This window comes from Papaver somniferum, chromosome 10 (genome assembly GCF_003573695.1).
Source record: "Papaver somniferum cultivar HN1 chromosome 10, ASM357369v1, whole genome shotgun sequence".
NCBI classification, from domain to species: Eukaryota; Viridiplantae; Streptophyta; class Magnoliopsida; order Ranunculales; family Papaveraceae; genus Papaver; species Papaver somniferum.
Genome location: NC_039367.1, coordinates 9974141 through 9998923, shown reverse-complemented (window position 1 = coordinate 9998923; position 24783 = coordinate 9974141). Strand labels below are relative to the sequence as shown.

At 35.4% G+C, this 24783-nt stretch overlaps 1 protein-coding gene across 2 annotated transcripts; it reads right to left on the bottom strand.

The window, feature by feature from the left end:
* Positions 1–16995: 16995 nt before the first annotated feature.
* On the bottom strand, positions 16996–23106 carry LOC113318374 (proline-rich receptor-like protein kinase PERK8). 2 transcript variants are annotated; one of them, XM_026566523.1, is made up of 9 exons: positions 21962–23106; positions 21437–21883; positions 21272–21358; positions 20912–20982; positions 20747–20823; positions 20238–20385; positions 18515–18676; positions 17586–17890; positions 16996–17485 (listed from the first exon to the last, which is right to left on the bottom strand). In XM_026566523.1, exons 1-9 carry the CDS (start codon positions 22830–22832, stop codon positions 17446–17448), a joined length of 2208 nt encoding a protein of 735 aa, XP_026422308.1. In that variant the 5' UTR covers positions 22833–23106; the 3' UTR covers positions 16996–17445. The 2 variants fall into 2 exon arrangements, with proteins under 2 accessions (XP_026422308.1, XP_026422309.1); XM_026566524.1 differs by having other exon boundaries at positions 21983–23106.
* Between the last annotated feature and the right edge of the window lie 1677 nt (positions 23107–24783).

The window sequence follows — 24783 nt, the reverse complement described above, 5'->3', positions numbered from 1 at the left end:
TTACCTTTTACTTTTTATTTTCTTTTTGTTTTGTTTATTTATTTTTTCTTGTTCCATATCATACTAGGATTTCCCACCTTGACTTTACTTGGACGATTCAATTACATTGAGGACAATGTAAGGTTTAAGTGTGGGGGAGTGATTAATCATATTAAAAAAAAAATTGCATAAAACCTCCAAATTTTAGAGATTTTAGAGTCACTAGCGTACTTCTAGGTATGTTTACATAGAGAATTATGACCGACATAACTGAACTTGGAAGTGTTAGGGAACTACGTTCGGATTTATTACTTGTTAGAGTGTTAAATAATAGATCTAATCATGTCGGTGATGCAAATTAGGAGCGGGAGAAATGCATTATTAGAGTTGCTGATCAATCATTAGTGGAGACTACCCGTATTTATATCATGTGAGGCACCGACCAATTTTATTTTTTTGTAGATGGCTAAAAAAGCTTTCTTTTGAGTGTGTGTCACCGTACGTTAATTCCGGGTAGAATAGTGAGCTACCCAACCTCCCACCAATAGAAGCACTACTCTTTGATCTCTTGAGTGCTAATTTTTTCAATCATGAGGGTGACGTCTATAGATGAAAGCCTCCTTCTTGTAGTTCGATTTGCACTTAGAACCATTCTCTCTCTCGACAAAAATGGATCCATAGAAACACCATCATCATCAACAAGGGAGCGACATCAAAATCTACAAGGAAAGTTGAAAAAGTTCAAGGTTTACAAGCAACAGAACAAGAAAAGAGTAAATTTCATATCCAAGTAAAGCAACATATAATGAGTGGATTTTTACATATACATGTTAAAGACTTATTTACAAGAGCAAAGAAAATAAAAAGGTTAGAATTATTGAAGTTTATGATTTCGAGACGATACAAGTTGTGAAGAATCAAGCGGTAAAGTACTTTTCCCACGACTATGGTTTGTTTTATTTTCACTTTGTTTTGTATTTTATTTCTCTTGTCTTTATAAAAAGAAAAAAATAAATTTGGAAAATTAAAAAGAAAAGAAAAGAGAATGATGACAAGAGAAATTTTTATTATTTTTGGTTTTTATTTATTTAATAAGCCGTGGGGAAGGAAAATATATAACGAAGTTTCAAGCGACAAGGATATAAGGTAAAGAGTTACAAATTGTCAAGGATCTACGAAGTTCAAGAGTTTATCATCAATAGTTGAAGCCGAAGACGAAGACCAAGAAGATAAAGACGAGGAGACGAAGACGTTTCTATTGGATGCTGTGAGAGTGGTGTTACCATAATTGGCAATCGGATGTGAAGGTAAGTAAGTAATCTCATCCTCGATAATAGTGGTTGATTTCCTTTCTTAGAGATCGTCAGAAAAATGGTTTTTCCAAAATGTTAAAAGATGTGGGTTTTTAAAATATTTCGGAAGTTGTCCTTCCCACCATTCAACGTGTTGCAGTATTTCTCTCTTCATTCCAACCTGCACACATGTGAGAACCATAAAAGTACGTCCTTTGAGTGCAATTTCATAAAACCCTTTTTGGTGAGACAGAAGTCGAGGCGAAATGCTTATTGATCGCTTCTCAAACACGCATTCTCTCATTATAGTGTGGTTATTTCTCACTCAACATTTAAGAATGAGAATATGTTCTTTAGTATTTCTAACTTCTTATTACTAGCATGCAGAAACTCTATGTCCTCATAACTCTTTCGATGCGTACGACGGTGGAAAGCTTTGAAATTGGAGTAGGTTTTATTTGATTTGCTCGAGGACTAGCAAAGTCTAAATGTGGGGGAATTTGATAGGGTGTAGAATACACCCTATTTATTATCTATTGGTTATGCTTTCTTTGCTATTTTTCTTATAAATTATGTATTTTATGCTTGTTTTGAGTTTTATAGCTACTCTGGAATCATGCGGACGAAAAGAAGAAGAAATCATCCAATAAGAGCAAAAAGGACAAAATTGTCATTTCCTAAGCGAATACTATTTGGAGCCCAGCCAAGGTTAAGGGGCAACTCTATTTGGAAAAAAACACTAAAGACCGTCAAGCTTACGTTAAAGGGTTCCTAACTTGGATGGCCCTTATCTGGGACTAGGGGTTGGTTTAATCCAATTATTACAACACTAAATCGAGAAGATTGCTTCTCAATCATTTATACGCGGAATTTTGAGAAGAGAAAAATAGCGCAGCTGCTGCTGAAATTGTGAGAATCAGATCGAAAATTAATTGAAGACGGTGATGAGCTTACTGCTGTTGAGAAAGATGAGAAGGGGTAGATGGGTTTTGCTGAGAAATTAGAAAAAGGGGATCTGTAGGTTTTCTGAAATCAACAGATGAGAAGAAATCGAGAAGAAGATGGTTGAAGGTGGAAATTCAAATGAAGAAACTCACAGAGCTGTTAATTATGCTGGAAAAAGAAACCAATCAAGAAGATGCTTCCAAGAGACTGAAGAACGGAAAGTGAGATTAGGGTTCTTATGTAATTCGAATCTGTGTTGCAATTTGAGATGAACTTAGGGTTCTTCTGTGATTCAATATGATTGAGAAATTAAGACAGAGAAGAACAGTTGCCGCCATGGATTAAATGGGTTTTTGGTTAAATTTGTAATGACAAAGATGACAAGAAATTGAAGGGGTTTCTGCTAATTTGTGATATTATGAAGCAGATGAAGAAATGAGAGTTTTTGTACAGGGAATGGTTCATGGGTGGAGGTCTGAAGTGTTGATGTTGTTGGTAGTGATTTTGTGTTTGAATTGAAGAACAACAAGACTACATGAATGAAATAAGAATTGCAGTGTGTGAAATCAAGACATGATAGATGTTGGTGATGCTGTGGAGAGATGGAATTGATTATATCAGAAGGGGTTATGTTGGTGCTGCAACAAATCTCAAGAAATGAGTAGCAGATGATTATGGGTGTGTGACTGTGCTGTTACAAGGATGAATGAAATGTTGCTTGAGAACTAGATGAATGTTAGGATTGTCACAGGAGAAGACCAAAAATAGGCCTGAATTTGGCCTGGAATCGCCCTGAAACAGAGGAAACTCTGTCTAAATCTTCCCTCTAATGAGTCGACTCAGAGATTCAGATGATTCGTAATGCCTAACTCAGTTGAGTAAGACCAGTTAGCCGAGCAAGATGCTAACTCGGTGTCTGACTTCCCTTTTCTTTGACTCCATTGACTGACGACGACCGTTAGTTTGAAAATATGTTTAACGGAATCATAACGGAATATTCCGTCAACTGCAACAGTATCTCAGGCTATAGGAAACTTTCTGGCCGGATTCCGGTGGTACCGGGATTTTCCGGCGACTCAATATGTGCTGAATTTTGTGAAGGGTATAATTAGTCTCATGGATGTGAAGACTTGGGTTTGAAATTGTTTGAGGAATTGGGCTTGGATTTGGAAAGAGAAGATGAAAGAATTTCACAAAGACAAGGATTTGGAAGTTGAGCTACAAAGGGAAAGAGATGCTATTCCTAAGAGGAATGCAAGCAAATTGAAGCTTATAAATAGAGAAGTTCTCTACTTTTCTTTAGACACTTTTTTACACACTTCTACACCTTCTACACACACAACACTTGTGTTTTTGCTTGCTTTTTCAAAATTCTTCTTTTAATTATTTGTGTGAACTTTAAAAATTCTCCCTTTAATTATTTGTGTGAATTTCAAAAACATGAGTAGCTAATTTTCTTATTGATTGGGGATGAATTCCTAGTTCTTAACATGTTTTGAGTTTTGTTTTTAAATCTACTTTGAAGTTTTTTTTTTACATGATTATCGTTTGTTTTTACTAATAGGAATGTTTATACATTCATGATTGATTGATAGATTTTTTAGGTGGCCAACTAAATTGATTTGTTAATTGATCTAAAGCTAGTGAAAGTTAGGGGATAAGTAATTGTTTCTTAACTCTTTACACAAGTAGCAAACACGAGACCTTGCGGAAGGATTCCGTGGAGAAATTGTGTGTGAAAACAACGTTAGCAAGTAGACCTTGATCTAAGAGTCTAACTACTAATATCAACCTAATAAATTCATAAATCTTAATGCGTTTAACTAAATTACATCTTGAGTGAGCTAATACTAAGTGGTTTGGTGAATAGAATCCGGTAGTCGAGAACTTCCGTATCCGGTGATACTAGGGATTTAGGGATTTAGCACTGAGCTAGTTGTTTTACCTACGGTTGGTGATAATCTGCGACTAATAAAAAGTGGAAAAGAACATAACTTGATTTATTGTTTTGCAACGAAGAAGGATTCCTTGATCTAATCTCTCTTATTGGTTTCAACATACACTTTTAATTGCTTTGTTTACTTTCTTATGCTTTTCAAAACCAAAAACCCTCCCTTTTCGTGACAACTTTACAACTAAAAATCTCTTTCTCCTCGTGGGAACGAAGTTGACTACACTATATTACTTGTTAATTAGGTGGAAAATTATATATTAATTTGTTGTGGTTACGAAAAGCATCATTAGGATAGTTTGCTCGAAATGCAAACTTGGGTATTTATAGACCAAGGAAGTTTGGATACCAAGGAATTTCCAAAACCGAATATTCTAAGACATGCAATAAATTCCCAAATCGGTTTTCATAATTCCTAGAAATGCTCTGTCCAAAATTAACCGAAATCGTACTAGAAAATATCCAGTTAGTAAATGCACATTACCAATTTTTATTTTCCATAGATATGCATTTTAATTGCCGGTAATTAAAAGCATATAAAATTAACAACCTTAATTAAAAGATTCTCAACTTATTTCGGTCCGGGATCTCCTTGAGTTATTAAGGAATATCTTTTAACAATAAAAGATAAGAGTTACTGAACATGTTCAAAGTATGTCAACATCTTTTTCTTTGTAAATCCTTTTTCATATTTACAATCTTGGACCGATTATACCACACTTCCAAACAAGTTTAAAATTGGTTCATCTGACTTCCAAGAACTATGTGATTGATCAAATATCAATACATTAATCATGGGTTTACGGTTCTACCAAACACAAGGATCGGTTCTACCTTAATATGGTTACTGGAACCGGTTACATCAGTTACCAGGATTGGTTACGTTAATTACCAGGACCGGTTACCATATTCTCATGGTATTACTTGTGATCGGTCACACCAGTTACCAGGATCGGTTACACCAATTACCAGGACCGGTTACACCAATCACAAGGATTGATTACATACTCTTTTGTGATCGGTCACACCAATTACTTGGATCGGTTACACCAATTACTAGGATCGGTCACACCAATTACAAATATCGATCATACCATCTTAGATGATTACTTAGGATCGGTTGCACTAATAAAAGTCATACCAATACATAAGTCAGGCACTGTGAATAGTTTTACCAAGATACATAATAAATTATGATCGGTTCTACTAATCACACATCTTGGTAATCCAAAGATATGCAATGAATAACAATACCAATAAGCCTAGCGATTTCCCTTTCGATTCACAAAACAAGTTTATGAATGTACTTCCTTTAAATGAATGTAAACATTATTTCCTAAGACGAAATCTTCACCTGTACCCATACACATAATCACAATAACATTCATACGATTATGTCTATGTCTTATATACAAAGTTCAAAAGATAAGCATTATACTTCGTATTCTAATTCCTTAAGACTATGTTTAATAGAGTATAATCATTCACAGCTTCACAGTTATGTTTTCAATATAACACGACTTGAAAGATACATTAGGAATGAAACAGTTCAAGTCACTATATTACTAACCTCAAGAGGAAGGATGATATCGTCGATCTAGCTTGTTACTTCTTCACATTCTTCAAGTCTTCGAGTAATACTTGTATGTATCATAATCCTAATCTTTATAGTTTAACCTATACGAAATTGACTCTAGTATATAATCAAGCGACTGTTTAATTGAGTTTTGATTCGCTAAAATATGACATCCAAACTTGACATACCAACGCTTGGCGGGTTCAATCGAGCTATGCTCTAACATAGAGTCATTGACTTTATAAGCTGTCTTAACCGAGAATATCCTATTTGTAGCTGAGGCCCATCTCAAATGATCCTTACCTGAAATATGGATTATAATATTCATTACACCTCTAACAGTTTCATCATCACACAAACAAGTTAAGATATCTATTTCCCATAACTTAGTGTCCTGGTCCATTTACTGGTCAACAATTTGCATAGAAGAATGGACATAATGGGAGGAATAAGGAGTTTTCCATCTTGGAATATATATGTCTTTACAAAAGATTATGAATACTTACCTTTCATGACTCCGCCCCACAAATTACTTTCTCCATTAATCATTTTCCATGCTAGCTTAGCAAGGAGAACACTATTCATCACTTCTGTTTTTCTAAAGTTAAAACCACATAGAGCTTTAGGTTGTGCCACTTTTTTCCACTTAATAAGACTAATCCTTTTACCATTCTATTTTTTATTGAGAACAAAATTCCTCTGAAATCTGTCCAACTCATCGGTAACAACCTTAGATACGGGAAAAACAAATAAATGGTGAGAGGCTAAAGTCCCTAAAATAATATGAGCCAAAACAGTCCCTCCATCCCAATTTAGGTGTTTACCATTATATAAAGCCAACTTGCTACCAAAATTTTCATACAAATGACCAAAAATTCTGTACTTTGTTTTTCTGAACTTAAAGAGGCATTCCCAAATATTTATCAAAGGCCTTAGACATGTTAAGTTTGAATTTCATAAGGCCTTTCTTAGATCTACGCTTTTTCATAGTGTCCATAATTTCATGGGCTATAACTATATTATCAGTTATTAACCTAGATGAGAGAAAGGTTTCATGGTAAGGGCTTATGAATTTATCCATCACCTTTTTTAATATAGTGGCCAACAACTTAGAAATAATCTTGTAAGATACATTAGTAAGACTAATAGGTCTATAGTCAGAAACACTCTTTGTGGATTCATATTTAAGTATGATACTAACGAAACTATTATTTATTTGCTTAAGTAAATGCCTAGAAATTAAAAAAAGGCTTTAGCCATATAAACAATGCTGACCCCAACCACATTCCACATTTGCTGGTAAAAACCAGGTGAACGGACGTCTGGACCTGAAGAGGTCAATGACTGCATCTGAAAAAGAACATCTATAATCTCCTCAACGGTTTAAGATTCAAGAAGAATAAGATTATCCTCATCAGTGATACAAGGATTTAAATTTATCAAAAAAAATTCAAGGTTATCAGGATTAGAGGTCTTCGTGATTTTAGAGAAATAGTCTCTAAGCTCACTAGTTATACTGGTTTGGTCATATAACCAAACTCCTATACTAGACTGCAGACGCTATTGAGTCCAATGTAAGATGACCCATTTTTCCTCAATGGATAAAACTGCGAGATACCAGAAGAGGTGTTTATCACATGATCTCATTTAGAAGGTCTCTCTAACGCTGATTTTTGACGTGTATTTCGCCATCATTTATTAGTTAAAGCATGAGCGACTTTTTCATTATCTGATAGTATCTTTGAGAAAATATCAGAAACCCTATCAGATATTGAGCTAAGGTTGCACTTTAAGTCGTAATTTTCCTTTTTCAATGAACTACACTGCTCATGAACCAAGCTGAGATCAAATTTAACTTTTTTCTTTAACAAATAGAGGTTATCCATTTCAGAGGAGTGAGTCTCAATCATTTGTTTTTTTTTTCTCGTGCAGTATTTTTTCTGTCGGTATATTCAAGAATACTAACCCTTTCTCTATTTAGGTTTAATTATGAAATGAGCTTATTAATATTGTATGATTATGACTCAACAACTTCACAGAGATCACGTTATCTGTTAAGAGATTCAACACATTTACATACTTCTCCTGAAGGTCGTTTATCACATAGATTTGATGTTCAATAATATTGGAATCATTATAATTTCCGTTAGGTTTCTATTTATATTCTGAAATAGAATCTTTAGGAAGATTAAAGAGCATATCTTCAGAGACTGGGGATATAACAAGTCACTTCTGGATTCAGAAGAATCAACTAAGGAGGGATCCTTTGAGGTAATTCCTAAGCACTTGGCATTATTAAATCCAGATGGAGAAATATTAATACGTGGTCATAGGTTTAGAATGCTTACAAACACAGACTTTTTTGTTAGGTCTAACGATGTTTGTTTGCTCTGGTACCAATTTAAAAAGAGACGGTACCAAGTACACAACCAACTTTTTTGTTCGGCATCCTGTATGGACAAAACCTAATATAATTGTAAGTAGATATAATTGAAAATACTTGAACAATATATATAAAGAGTTATCTCTTATATATTCCACAATCAATATGTCTAGATTGATAAGTCCATGAACCTGATTGTGTAGAAGAGTATTTGGATGATCTCACAAATCAATATCCAATATCAATCTAATCATATCCAAGTCAAGAGGATCTAAATTCTGACAAGTATCAAACATGTAATCTATCTTTCAAGATACGAATTCAACAAGAACAAGTCTCGTTATTAATCAAAATTAATAAGTACTTAAACTACCTAGATTAAATACATACTACTTGTGTTTTTCCAATTGTAAAGATAAAACAATATAACGGGGAAAAGGAAAAACATAAGAAACCATAAGTTTGTTAACGAGGAAAATGCACCTGCAGAATAACCCCGGGACCTCGTCCAGCCTTGAACTCCAAACTATATTAAGACGCTACAGACAATAGCCTACTATCGTACTTCAGACTGGAATGTAGTTGAGACCGAATTAACCCTCAAAAAAATTCAGCTTCATCCGTGCTCCTTACGTTTCTCGAACCTCGTAAGGATCTATGCAATTTATTTCCTTTGTTGACATCCTTTACAGCCTAATAGTAATTCTTTTTTTTAATACTTGATAGCCTAAGAGTTACTTCAACCTAAGTTAATACTTATGACGTTGATCTGCCACTAACAAATAAGCCTATATGATTTCCCTTTTGATCTTTAAATCTAGGTTTGGAAATATGTTTGGAATAGACAAAGTCCAGCAAACCTCACGACTCTAAAACACTAACACTCAGTTAACTGACAAACTTGGATTATTAACCATCTATCAAAAACAATCTAAATAAATCAATGAAGAAGAGTTTTAGACATCTATCTTGAGGAATCACAAAATCTGAGACGAAAAGAACTTTGCGATTTCTATCTATCTCGTTCCTGATCGGAGATTGACAAGAACTTCAACAATTAATAAGAGCAAGATCAGGATACACGAATTTTCAGGTAAAAGATAATTGGATCTGGCTTTATGAATCCCTAAATGAAGTTTTTAAATAGTAAACATAATTAGGTTTATCAGTGGAAACCTAGGTTAATAGAGGACGACTCTAGCAAGAAACTAGGACACAAAAGTATCATGGATTGAGAAGTCATGTTGTACGATTTATACATTTTCAAGGCTCTAGGTAACTTTGAACTCAAGCTAAGATAACTTGAAATTTAAGCAAACACTTTCTTAGTTTAGATGAAATTTTTATTAGGAATTCATGTAAGCATGTGAGAATTTCGCCTTGAAATTACACCGAAGAATATACACTATGTTCCAAGGTACTGGAACCATGTACGATGATAATTCATGGCAAATATGCCTTATGAACTTACAAGCATAAACTATGTATATTAACACTCAATACTTAAACTATGATTTACAAACACAAAGTGATTTAGTGAACAAGTTGTCTTGGAACTGTTTATAAGAGTTGTAGCAATGCGAAACAAATTTGTGAAAATAGTTCATGAGCATCTTCTTAGTTCGATACTGGGTAGGTATGTGTAGGCGTATGCATAACTACAAACCAGTATGTGAAATCAGGCTGTTGGGGTACGCGTACCGGGTATGTGGACCTCCCTCTCATTCACGAACTCGGAACCTTTGGCTACGCGTACTGGGTTTGCGTACCTACCATATGCCGGAAGTCAGATCATTAGAGTATCCGTACCTACCCTGTGCCCAGAATTTCAGTAGTTCTGAAAACTCTCTTCCAATAATTTGAAATATTCTCAATCGCCATACATAATGAATATCATTTTCTGGGTAATTTCCAAATGATCAACCTGAAAAAAATAAATAACTCATGAACAATAAATTGTTCTCAACCAAGATTGTCAAGGATCTAGAACATCCATTGTTTGAATCGTATTTCAAGATACTTATCAATACAAGCTTAACTCAACATTTCTTCTTTGCAATATAAAATCAACTAAAATCATACGACATAGTCTCATAGGATAGAATGGTAAGTGACGTGAATAAATATGATGGTTCAGGCTTCACGTACCTATTTTCCGATGAAGTTCTTCAAATTTCTTCGTTCGATCTCTAGTCTTCAATCATCGAGGGTTATGTAACGATGTCTGATACTCAACTACCAAACTTTAATCTAGTATGAGAATTGACTTTAATAGACTAGAGATCAAGATATAGTTTTGTGCATCTAACATTACAATAACCGTAAGATAACAAAACATGCGAGTTTAACCAAGCAGTGCTGTAACACTACAGTATAAACATATAGGAGTTGCAATTAAATGTTAACATTTCTAAATATAAAAAACGAATATTTTAATTTACCTTTTAAATTTGCTTCTTTTTCTCCAACTTTACCATTTCCATTTTCTTTTATTCCTGCAAAACTCAATCAATCAATTACATAAATTAGACAGAGAAGGATAATCCAACCTTTAATCCATACAGTTTCAACGAATCTTTTTTCTTCACTAAACCCCTGAAAAACAAGCTTCCATTAAACTCAAACCTAACCTAGAAAATCATCTCCCTTTTATTTATTAAATCTAACAATATATAGATTATATCCATTATAACCAATTTATATAACAAACATTCAAATCAACTAAAATTTCAAACCCTGAATCTATTAGTGGTGTTGGATGAAGACAGATAGTGAAGAAATGAATGTTTAATTGCTTAAATTAATGTTAATTAAGTAGTCAAACCTCTTATATTGTAAGACCTTTTCGGTCGACACCATAAAAAACCATTGACTTTTATTGACAAAGGTGACGGGTTGTACATTTAGATTTTTGGGCTGCTGAAAAGAATTTTCTAAGTTTGATGGAGTAACTATTAGGGGAAATAAAACGATCCACGGATATGTGATGATGCATAAATTGTGGGCCATTTTTTGTGGTTTAAAATAGCAACAAATCAATAAAGGCTAAGGAAACCTCTTAAATTGTAGAAATTAGGCTCGGGAGTGAGGATCCATTTAAGGATTATCTATGTCGACAAGTCCCTAATTAAAAAATATTTATACCCGGGACCATGATTTTTAAAAGCGTACGCTTTGCTTAAAAAATCTTCGAGTCACAACACGGGCATATTCCAAATTTGAATACGCTTCAACACTTTTCCCGCCTAAAATTTAAAAGAAAAAAATGAAGTTTATGATGGGATTCGAACCTCCCTTCTCCGTATATTCCAAATTTAAAAGAAAAAAAAAAGACAAAAAAGAAGTTTCTGATGGGATTCGAACCTCCCTTCTCCGTATATTCCAAATTTAGATACGCTTCAACACTTTTCCCGCCTAAAATTTAAAAGAAAAAAGAAAAAAAAAGACAAAAAAGAAGTTTCTGATGGGATTCAAACCTCCCTTCTCCGTATATTCCAAATTTAGATACGCTTCAACATTTTTCCCGCCTAAAATTTAAAAGAAAAAAATGAAGTTTCTGATGGGATTCGAACTTCCCTTCTCCGTGGGAATACCTACAGTAGGCCTAACCACTGAGCTGTAACTTATTATATGATAATAATTGGACTTATACAAGATTTATAGAAATATTATCTTCTTAGTTAAGCATTTAAATTTAAATTCCATAGCTAACTAAGAACAACCAGTGCTATTTATAGACGCTTCAAACACTAACCATGAAGTGATGCTTCACGCTTCAACATACGCATCACTTCTTAAAAATGAAAAACGCTTCAGGCTTCGCTTCAGGCTTTAAAAACCTTGCCCGGGACCCAATAAAATATAATTTTAATGAAGAATAAAATGACCACACTATCCTTGTTAGACCTAACTTTTTTCCCACACCATCCACCAGTTGTTTCTCTTTTGGAGAGACAGGGAAACTAAGAAAAAATAAATCTAGATCTAGAAAAGAAAAGAAAATTCAGAGAAACCATTCAAATTTTCAAACTCCATAAAATCGATCGATAAAGTAAAATTTCAAAATTCATATAGAAAACCAAGTGTAAAAAAATCGATCGAAAGATACTAGAAATCTACTGGAATGGTATAAATCAAAGAGTACACAAAGGGATGTATATCATGTTTTATCTCATGTTGTCGTGCGGGGAAAACTTTATAAGCTAGAAAGCTGTTGGTCGCTAGATTTACAAGATCCTTATGTTTTTTATTTTTTCCGTAAAATTATAATGGATGACACCCGACAATGATGCTGATGGCGGTGTTGAGTTTGGAGGTTTGGACTTTGGAGTGATGTTATGTTGTTCTTGATGTGAAGGTGGAAGTGAAAGGGTATTTAAATCATAAGAAGGGTCTTATAAATGTAAATACATAAGGGTTATTTTATTTTTGTAAAATCAAGTACAAGATTTTTTTAGAACCCATGTTCAGGGATACTCTCACAAATTGAGACATACTCGAAAAAATTGAGATATATATATATATATATATATATATTGTGAAGTAATTTGAATAACCCTTTATCCAAATAAATTTACTAATAACTAAATTACCCTTAATAAATTAGAACTAAATAAGTGTTAATTGATTAACCTGTTAAGATTAAGATTAATATTTTGATTTTGATTTTATCTTTTTAAGTTTAGTTATAGAATAGGAGTGTAGAAAAAGAGGATTTGGGGAGATTTGAGTGACACGAGAGATCTTGGTGAGGAATTTGATGTTGGGAAATCCTCATCTCACCAAGAAGAAGGTGCTGACTATGGTCAATTTCGGAGTAGAGAAATGCAATTTTGAAAACTATATAATCCGTTGCAATTAAATTTTGAAACAATGGCGACGAAAATAACCGACAATTGGCATTGATATAACTTGAATCGACTATATCGATTCCTAACATGCAAATTACCCAGTTGACTAATTAAAAAGCGGGAGTCTAACAACCTCACCCAATATTTCACTTAGCAATCTGTATGGACTAACTCCAATATACTTTTAAGAGAATCAACTAGACAGTCAGACTCAATCTTAATAAAAAGTATATCTAAGAGTTATATCTCAATTTTTCGATTTAATCCACACTCAAGCAATTAGGAACTCGCGAACCTGATTGAATACAAGAGAAATAACTTGAACGGTACCAAAGGCCAATGTTCAAGGATCAATCAATTTCACTCAACAACCAAAGGTTGGATTTACCAATTGAACGATTCAACGCACAACCTGTGATATTTCAATTATATAAAAAAATATAATGCGGAAAATAAATAATACAGACACCAGAAGTTTTGTTAACGAGGAAACCGCAAATGCAGAAAAACCCCGGGACCTAGTACAGATTCAACACCACACTGTATTAAGCCGCTACAGACACTAGCATACTACAAACTAACTTCGGTCTAGATTGTAGTTGAACCCTAATCAATCTCACACTGATTCAAGGTACATTTGTGTTCCTTACCTCTCTGATCCCATCAGGATACTATGCACTTGATTCCCTTAGCTGATCTCACCCACAACTAAGAGTTGCTACGACTCAAAGTCGAAAACTTGATAAACAAATCTGTCTCACACAGAAAAGACTATTGGAATATATAAATATGTCTCCCACAGAAATACCTACGGGTTTTTTTCCGTCTTTTGATAAATCAAGGTGAACAAGAACCAATTGATATACCGGACTTATATTTCCGAAGAACAGCCTAGAAATATCAATCACCTCATAATAATCTTAATCGACTAGCGAAACAGGATATTGTGGAATCACAAATGATGAGACAAGGGTGTTTGTGACTACTTTTCTATCTTGCCTATCGAAGATATAAATATCAAGCCAATCTTACGATTGCACTCAATCATGATAGAAACAGCAAGATCAGATCACGCAACTACAGAGAAATCATTTGGGTCTGGCTTCACAATCCCAATGAAGTCTTCAAGTCGTTAACCTACAGGTTTTCGTGAAAAACCTAAGGTTAAAGGAGAATCGACTCTAGTTTATGCAACTAGTATCACACAGGAGGTGTGGGGATTAGGTTTCGCAGATGGTAGAGTTCTCCTTTATATAGTCTCCAAATCAGGGTTTACAATCTAAGTTACCTTGGTAACAAAGCATTCAATATTCACCGTTAGATGAAAACCTGATTAGATTCGAGCTAACATCTTTCAACCGTTAGATCGAACTTAGCTTGTTATACACAAATGAATTGTAACTTCATTTAAATTTGGGTATACTTAGTTGGTTCAACAATAGTTAACCAATGGTTAGCCATATGAGCACTTTCATATCAACCTTATTCATCTTCACCATAACTAGTTCAAATGACTCAAATGAACTAGTTAGAGAGTTGTTCAATTGCTTAGATCTCATAGAAGTATACAATACACAATTGAAGCAAAATCGGTTTTGATTCACTAGAATCGATTCATGAACATTATAACCACGGTTTGCAAAGATTGCATTCTTTATTATATAAATGTTTTAGTTCATGAACAAACCAATTTTAGAAAGTAACCTACCTAAGTATGCAAACGGGTACGCGTACTTAAGTAACCAGATTGAGTTTGTTTTTACTTTCAAACTCCAGCAGAAATCACGGACGTAAACTTTCCGCCAGTATGCGTACGGGTACGCATACTTACCCAGATTTCCAACAACTGCCAGTACGCTTACGGGAACGCATACTTTGGGTTCCCGGTTTGGGCTTTTACACAAATGTGATAACACACTATGTTTATATCCAAACATGGTTACATGTTTCTAAACTCTCATTTCAATCATTGAAACTTTCTTAGAGGATGTTATACAGTTGTTATTCACAAACTATTTTTCATCAAAGCGATTTTCAAGTTATTGAAATAACAACATGACTTTCGTCACGAGTAAAGATGAACTTGGCCAAAGCGAAAGCTTACCAACACATATTTCGAGAAATAGATAAGAGAGATAAACTCGGCTCGAAATAGCAAATGTGTATGATCGAAGTTTATATAGCAATACGACTTTTGTCTCAAGATAAGAGATAAAATAGATAGACTTTTGAGTGATGGATAAGTTCAAGTCTCCACATACCTTTTTATCGATGAAGTTACACAAGTTCCTTGAGTAGTTCTTCGTCTTCGCATGATGAACGTCGTGGAGTCTAGAGCTCAACTACACTTACTATCCTAATCCGAGACTTAGGTATAAGTAGACTAGAAATCAAGACTTATAGTTTTGGCAACTAAACTTGACAAACAAGCTTGAGATAGCAACGCTTGAGAGTTCGACCGAGCAGTGCTCTAACAGCTAACATAGCAGTCGGCATTGCATTCAACGAAAAGACATGTTGACTAAAACCGTCAGCAATGGGGTTCATCCACAGAACAATGCCGATTGTTATTGCATTCATACATTAACCAATCCCGACAGTTACTCTGTAACTCTTCAATTTGACTTCATTTTTTATTTAAAAGCTAAACAATTCAATCACAACACTACGGAAATTAATGGACGAATAAAATTTTTGGAATCGACTACTTGACGATGAAATGAAGAAATTATGGAAGACGAGGAGAAGAAGAAGAGCAGCCGGTTTTGAGGGAATGGGAGATACCAATTTAAAATGGTTTAGTTTTATTTTATCTTTTATTTTTAGCTTTTATTGGGGTAAAAGGAAGAATTGACATTTCATCACAAAAAATACCCCTTAGCAATAATCCAGTCCCATATAACCGTTAGTATCCCTTATATAATTTGGGATAGTATTTGCTTTTTTCTGGAGAAAAATATCTCCAACAGCTTATGATGTATCCTCTTGATTTCTAGTCTAGAATTCGTGGATGAGAGAGCCTTCTCATTGGTGATTGTAAACATCAGTGATATTTTTATTTTTTATTTTGAAACAGATATAGTTAAAATCTCCGGTAACAACACATCTGAGTGATAAAAAAACAAGAGAATGGACACTATTGTACTTATCTCAGTATAATGAAGAAAAAGAAAAACGAACAATACAAAACAAAACAAAGGTGACTTTCCAAGGAGCTACTACAGTTAACAGAAAACTATCGGCCACAACAACAATGCCATTTAGTTTCACTGTACGGCATTTATGTTGGTAAGAAACATGCAGGTCTCCAGGAAGAAAGCACAAACTCACTCCACGACAAATAGTGAGCATAATTTTGACAGATATAAATGGGCAAAGCAACATCTAATTCTATACTGTCCGGATGCCCCAACGGCACAACCAAGATGTATCCAAATATATCAGAGAAAGAACAATTTTTATTGGATGCGAGGCCCTCCAGCGAGACTGGATTAAGATTAACACCGTCGGAGCAGCAAAGGACATCCATGACCAGCAGGCGCAGGAATAATTTGCAAAAATAACACTGGGCAAGTACTCATGCCGATGGCAACACCTTTAGGAATAACAACAACTATTGCTGCAGAAACATGGCTTTTTTTTCTTGGCAACGAGATTAGAACTACAACAACAACAATGGACAAAGGTCTGGTTCGAAGAGGATTCACAAGCACTCATACAACACACTCTAAACCCTGAACTTCTAACACATCAACAACACACCACTCCTTGATACTTTAGAAACATGATACAGGAAATCAAAATGCTAATGCTCCAAATCCCCCATCCAAGAACAGGACATGCTTACTGAGAAGCAAATCAGACGGAAGACAAACTAGCAAACGAGGCAGTCGAACACCAATAGAGGAACCCAATGACTTCAACAATTTTTTTTTGATATAATGTGTCCTTTCCTTTCAAACGTTGTACTAGATGATAGGAATGCAGTAACATTTCCACAACACTGTCAAAATCATGGCTTCCTTAAAAAAAAATTTATCTTTATCTTCAAAAAGAAAAAAAAATACTATTACTACAGTGGATGGAATATCCTCTTCTTCCATTTTATGTATACATCCTTGATTCATTGTATATATATTACTCTCTTCTAATGCTTTTTTTTTTCTTTTTTATTTTAACAAGACCATATGAGAAAAATCTACGTAATACATAAAAGTTGGTAGCATTGATCTCGTGTGTTCACCGATGCCAAATAAAAATTTGACAGACAAACGATGTACACGCATATGTGCAAAATGGACTTGTTAGGCAGCGAATTTACATATCATGTCTAGTAGATCAAGTCTACCCAAAGATTAGTTAGTATTCTTCAAATTATTCCCTATCTCAAGGTCACTATCATGCAGTTCCCGTCACAGAAATTTTCCATGTAAACCCAAGCCACCAGAAGTATCAGTAGATGGGCAGCTCTAATGTGCATGTCTTTGTGCAATACCCTCCTCAAGATCTCTGATGAACAAGAATATTAACCACGTCGGAAAGTCAAGAGATTGTTTAGTTTTGTTTGTTTGTTTGTTTGCTGCAGTCTTTGAGAAATCAGAGAAATCACCTTGGTTTCAAACGGTTTCGTTGCTTCGAATGCGGTGACTTCATCAGATGACTTTCCGAATCACTGCTGCTTGGGAACTCGACGGAACCAGATTCCTCGAGCTCAACGGTAACACCATTAGAACTCTGCCCATCCACACCTAATATATCATAATCAGAGCTCTCCCAACTGCCGAAAGCCATCCTCCGAAATCGCTTAATTTCGACACTGTACTCAGCAGAGTCATATGCAGTACTTTGGCCAAGCTTTAAACCATTGTTAAGATCTATTAACCCGTCGCATTCACTATCTAATGCTCGTAAAACCTGAGCGAAACAAGAAAGTATTTTCATTCATTTCCATGAGAAGTGGTTATGATGATGCAGTAAGGCAAAAAGAAAAGCACAAGCGGAAGCACAAACACTTCAAAGTCACATTATGTGGTTCAGTCAATGTGGCCTACATCCACAACAGTTATGGAGGGATGTTGAGGGAGAATAAGACAAATGACTCAAGCTCAAAAAATACCCGCTGTCAGTTTAAGAGACCACTCTCAAAATGAGCCGTAAGTCCTCGTGTTTATGGTCAAACAAGGACTGAATCCAAGATAACTGGGTCGTAAGACTCATTTAAAGCAGACAACAAACATGATGAAGTATTAGTACAGAAGTATTATGCTTTGGCTTGTGCATGCTGGGTTTTAGTTAAGTAGAACCCAAGTTAGGGATTTAATCGTATTGTCAGTTAAAAGAAGCACGATCTAATTAAGATTCAAAATCTCAACATTCATGTGGTAAAAAAGACACTGTTTCCAATAGAAAATGGGATCATAAAGACAAAATTCATAAGAGGCAGTTAAGAAACTAGCCCAAGCTGGTAGCGAAGTGACAGTAAGAATTTCTTTAAAGAGTGATTATGCATAGTTGAAGTTCATAGTTTGTAAATACCACCTGCACCATACGAGGCCGCCTAGGGGCTGCATGACGAACACAAGCAGCAGCTGCCTCAATCATCCGTAACATCTCAGTCTCTACATATCTGCTTTCAAGTTTTGGATCTATTAATGCGGCAAAATTTCCAGTGTCAAGAGCATGAATGAGAAGTGGTCGAGCCTGCATTCAGGTCAATAATGGATTGTCAGAAATGAATGGAGCAATTCTACGTAACGAGCAATCTAGAAAAAGAGCTTGAGTGTGTACACTTTAAGGATGACTGAGGGGCCTCTGTTTAATTAAAAATGTAATGGCTAGAGAGGCAAAGTTAAACAATTAAGCTATTACAGAGGACTATAATTTACTACATCTATTAAAATGTTCAATCTATTGTTCACAACCATCTCACGGATTCCTAAGAAATATGTAATGACAGAAATAACATTTCCATGAAGAAGTGAAATATATTAATAAGTTGCAGTCACTCAATTGTAATTATACTCAATAATTATTGTACTCAATAATTCACATCTAATTTTGTACAAGGGCTTCATTTCTTCTTATTTGCACCAGTAAAATCTGGTGTCTACCAAGAAGACGCTTTATTGGTTCAAATTTCAAGAATATTTCAGGGAATACGACATAAGTCATGATTTTGGCTAAAGGAATCAAATCAAGTAAACTGATTTTTATAAATTATTCAAATAAAAAATCTCAGGCACATAAACAGAATAACAAAATTCCTGTGTTACAATGTTACGCCTAAAAAAAAACTTAGCCGTATCAATACGTATTTACACGGATACGCGTACTAATACTCCCAATACTTCAAGATACAACTCAGTTAGAAAACTTTGACTATACATTAGAAAATTTAGATATTTTACTAGATTTTAGAGCAAGTCTTATGGTGGAATCCAAACTATTCTAAGTGTGGAAAAACCATGGAATGTCAAGTCTAGTGGCTTCCAAGTTGGGGTCTTCCACAGAAAATCCAAGTAAGGTTCCACGGTTTCGTGGAAGGGTTCGTGAAATCCATCTGAACGCCAATAAGAATAGCGTTAAACGCAATTAAGAATGGAGCTAAAAAAACGTAATTAAGAATTGCGTTATTTTTTTATCCGTAGATTTAAAATGAGTTGTTGAAATCTAACGGCTGAAAAAAAAGCTACATTCTTAATTGCGTTTTTTTAGCTTCATTCTTAATTGCGTTTTTTTAGCTCAATTAAGAATAGCGTTTCTACTATTCCACCATTACACTTGCGCTTCCGTCCACAGTATTAAGTGCTGAGGTGGCGTGGAAGATGGAAGATGGATGGATTCCACCATAAGACTTGCTCTTAGGAGAAGTTTTAACTGTAGTGACAAAATATTAGTTCCGAATCTGTCCACTAATCTTGCTCTAGACTTTCTTCCATCTTATCCAGACTTTTTCTTTCTTCAGTGAGATTAATCATACAGATTATATTTTAATCATGCAAACACATGTATGTATTTTGTTAAGTTTCTATCTTATATAATATATTTATGTTAAACTATTGATCAATATTGAGTATGCGGTATCACTGTATTTTAGTTTTTCAAGTTGGTGTATCATAGTAGCGTATTGGTATCTTGTATCCGATACCGTATCGTTGCAACACAGCAAAATTCATATTTCTTTCTCTTGTTAACAAAGTTTCCTGTTTCAAAGGGAAGTAAGACACCCAGACATGAAAAGAGTTTGAAGCTTAGTCCTTACCCATTCAACTAAACTCTCATCACCTAAAGGCTGAGTTGGATCGATGGCTTTACGCCCTGTCACAAGCTCGAGAAGCACTACTCCGAATGAATACACATCCGACCTATCAGTCAGTTTTCCGCTGGATGCGTACTCTGGTGCCATATACCTGAAAGCCAAACTGAATATCAGGAGATGTGATCCAGATATTTTCTGTTATGTTGCTTATCAGTGAAGGGTGAACAAGTCACAACAGCTGGGGCCATTGGTATGATAATCCTTCACATAAGATATTGTTCAATTGAAATATTTTCATTACTTTTTTTATAACCAAAACATATGTTGTACTTTCAATGATTCCTGGATTACATTGTGACCTCTGTTAATTGCTATTAACGAATACCCATCGAACGAAGACTATAAGTTGATGGAAATTGAGGTTATATCATGTAGTGCTAGTCAAAATAAAACCCGAAATGCGTCCAACCTGATACAAAATATGATCTCATCTTACAAAATATGTAACCTACCCAACCGTCCCCACCACACGAGTTGATACATGAGTGTTATAATCACTTGCTAGTTTGGCGAGTCCAAAGTCTGAAACCTGTGATTTAAAACAGGTTTCAAGTTAGATTATAGTATGCCAATCAAAACAAGAAAGAAAAGCATATATATTAAGTAAATGTTATAACCTGTGCTTCAAAAGTATCATCTAATAAAATGTTTGCAGACTTGATATCCCTATGAATTATCTTTGGGTTACCTGAATGCAAACACGCAAGAAAGCAGAAAGTTAATTTGTCAAGCACTACAACTATCTGGATATAGGCATATAATTTATTTGTTGGTACTCGGGAATAGCTGAAATTCCATAAACATGGCAACAGTTGGCAGTTGCATTATGTTAACCGGCTACATTCTTCTCCATCTCATAGCGAGACTTGAATTTGCTGGTATATTCTTCACTTTCTACGATACGATTTGACCAAAATTTTGGTTGATGTTTGAGAAAACAAGTACTAAAAGCAAACAAGTTTGCATAAGCTACGTACAATCGTCATGTAGATATGCCAATCCACGAGCAGCACCAAGAGCAATTTTAATTCTTTTTGGCCATTCCATCACAGGCATTCCTTTACCTGGACAATAAGCATCAACTTCAAGCAGCACGAAACATAAAGCACATGACATTCAAGAAAAGTAACAAAGTTACTTACCGTGCAAATGATGATCTAGATTGTTATTAGGTAGAAATTCGTATACAAGCAATCGCTGATTTTCAGCGATGCAATATCCAACCAAAGAGACTAGATGCCTGTGGTGCACACGACTAATGATCTCTACTTCAGCTCTAAACTCCCGTTCCCCCTGGCTGCTGCCTGTCTTGAGCTGTTTTACTGCAACTGCTCTTCCATCTAGAAGCCTACCCTTGTATACACACCCGAATCCACCTTGTCCAAGAATATTTTGCTTAGAGAACCCATTTGTTATCTCCATCAAATCTTCATAGCTAAAGCATGATATAAGTCCTATTACACCTGAATCAGGTCCACTACTTCCATTGTGATATTCAACTGTGGGAGACAGTGGTGGCCTTCCATTGTACAATCCATCTGATCGACCTACTAACAGGTTTTGCGGTTGTTGGACATAGAAGTACCCATCTACAAATATATACAGAACTCCAGTTTTCAGACAATCAAATTTAAGCATCTGAATAAACATAGATGTACATTGTTTACCTGGTTGGACAATGACATTACCAGGGGTAGGTCCATAATGCACACCAAGTCCGGGTCCTCCCCTCTTCCTCTTCTTTTTCACCATAAAGAAAAGGAAAGCAACCATGGCGAGAACTACTACTCCCATTACTGCGGCAGCAGCTCCGACAACAACTCCACCGTTGTTCCCTGATTTCGGTGAAGGATTGGATGTGGAGTGAGGAGGAGTTAGATTACGGGCAGAATCTGGCGTAGGGGTAGATGGTACTGCAGGTGGTGCGGACCAACCTGGGGGGGAAGTAGGTCCTGTTTGTGATCCAGGCAATGGAGTTAATGGGTTAACGGTGGGCGGGGGAAATTGTATTGGAGGAGGTGACAATCCGGAGATTCCTGGAGATGGTGGAGGTAAAACAAACGTGATGGTTGTTGGCGTTGGCGAAGGGCTAACAGAATTTGCACTTTGACTCCATGGCTCCGGAACAACTGGGGGAGGAGGAGAAGGAAACGGGGGAGGAGGAGAAGGAGATGGAGTAACAGGCGGAGAATCTATCTGTGGGGGTGGCGGAGATGGTGAAGTCACCGGAGCTGGTGGTGGAGAATTTGGAGGTGGTGAGGAAGGTGGTGGAGAATTGGGTGGTGGAGAACTTGGCGGGGGAGAACTTGGCGGAGGAGAACTTGGCGGAGGAGAAGGAGGCGGAGAACTTGGTGGTGGTGGTGGAGATTGTGGGTTTGAGACTTCAGGAGCGCTTGCAGATTCCAATTCAGGTCGGAAGATTACAGATGGCGAAGGTATTAAATTTTCTGGATTATCATCGCTACTCGATGGTGGAGGAGGAGGAGGAGATACATTGCTCGATGAGATATTCATCGAGCTTGTATTTGACGACGACATTTTCTCTAATCTATCTAAAATATTTATCCATCTCCAAAATTTTCATTCTCATATCAAAATCTAAATTAAAATCAAAATCAAAATGAGTTTTCTATACACAATGATCATTAATTACAAAAACCTAACCTTTAGGAATTCAAATAAATTCTATCTATCCAGAAAACGGATGAGTGTATAACCTGTTCTGTTGATAGTACAGCAAGATTATTCACTTCCTCCTCGAAATCAAAAAGATGAATTTCTGAAAATTCAGACAGAAATTCATCCAAAAAAAAAAAAACATTAAGGAAAAAAAGAACGCGTAAATAATACAGAATTCTCTCAAAATCTGGTTCCGACGATTTCGGAATTCTCTCGAACAACATCATTCCGGTCGATCCAATTTTAGGCTGACCATTTATGTGCTAAATCTAAACATCTCATTTCGCGCTTTTATTTTATTTTTATTTAGGATGTAAACATGACGGATTTTGTCCTCAACAATAATCATCCTTTACATTATAAGAAAAACCAAGACTCGTCTTGGGTGTGGAAAGGAATTTATAGAGGTCTGGATATTGTTAAAAAGAACTCTTTATGGGAAATTAAGAATGGTAAAGGTATAAAAGCTTTTGAAGATAACTGGATACCAGATGCTATCAGTCCCCTTTGCATTCATTTCCTAATCCTAATTTGGTGGTTGCTGATCTCATTGATGATAACACTAAAACTTGGAATGAGCCTTTGTTGAATGCTTTCTTCACTAGTGAGAATGTTAGTAGAATTAGGAATCTTCGTATCCCTTATTTTGGCAAAGATAGATTAATTTGGTCTAACTCTCACAATGGGACATTTTCTGTTAAATCTTCATATAAAGTTTTATCTTCTGATAATGTTAATGGTACCATGAACCCTTCCCCCGATCCTATTTTCAAAGCTCTGTGGAAATCTTACCTAATTCCTAAAGTTCAACTATTTGTCTGGAAATGTATCACTGATGCTCTGTCAACGAAACTCAGATTGTCACAATACAGGTCAAATAGTGATACTATTTGCATTATGTGTAATAATGGTGATATTGAAACCACTGAGCATCTACTGTTACATTGTACTTTTGCAAAATCCGTCTGGTCTGCAACTCCAAATGGACATATTACTTTACATGATGCAAGTACTAATCCTTCGATTAAGGGTTGGATAAGGCAATGGCTGGAGAAAGGTATATCTGACAAGACTCAGATAGAAATCCTTACTACTGCTTGGAGCATCTGGAGAGATAGATGTTGTCGTGTCTTTCAACAGAAAATTACACAGCCATCTTCCACTGCCAGACTGGCCATAAGACTTTTTAATGACACCATTGATCTGTTAAACTCTGAGCTTGATCAAAGAGTTAATAACACCAGTAGCGACTTGCATAATCATTCTGTTTCTGATTCTAATACTGTATCTTATGGGAATCTCCCTGAGGATTGCATTTTAGTATACTGTGATGCGTCTTTCGACAAAAATACTAATACCACTGGAATTGGTATCTATATGACTACAGCTGCAGGTACCTTTAAGGGATGCAAAATAATCAAAGGTTTAGCAAGGAATCCAGAGGAAGCAGAATGTCTAGCGGTGCTGGAAGCTATCAAATGGGCACATAGCAAGAAACTTTCTTCTATCAGTATTTACAGTGATGCAAAAAAAGTGATTGATTACTTGAAGAATAAAAACAGTAGTCTCTGTTGGTTTAGTTGCACAATCATGGATGACTGTAATTTGTTATTAAACTACTTTTCTTTTATTAGAACTAGTCACCTTAGGAGAAATCTCAACTCTATAGCAGACAAAGCTGCTAAGTATTGCAGGCGTTTCAGCATTTGTAATGAGTGGTGGGAAATCATCCCTGATTTCTTAGCAAAACTCTTGTAATACTGGAAGCTCTTCAATGCAATCTTTTTTCTTAGAAAAAAAAAAAAAAAAA

Excerpts from the sequence above, each read along its gene's own strand:
- LOC113318374 (XM_026566523.1), bottom strand. The coding sequence starts at position 22,832 with ATGTCGTCGTCAAATACAAGCTCGATGAATATCTCATCGAGCAATGTA. Across the intron at positions 21,359-21,436 it reads TCTAGATCATCATTTGCACG|GTAAAGGAATGCCTGTGATG; the intron begins GTAAGTAACTTT and ends CTTATTGTCCAG. Across the intron at positions 20,386-20,746 it reads CGTGTGGTGGGGACGGTTGG|GTATATGGCACCAGAGTACG; the intron begins GTAGGTTACATA and ends TTTGGCTTTCAG.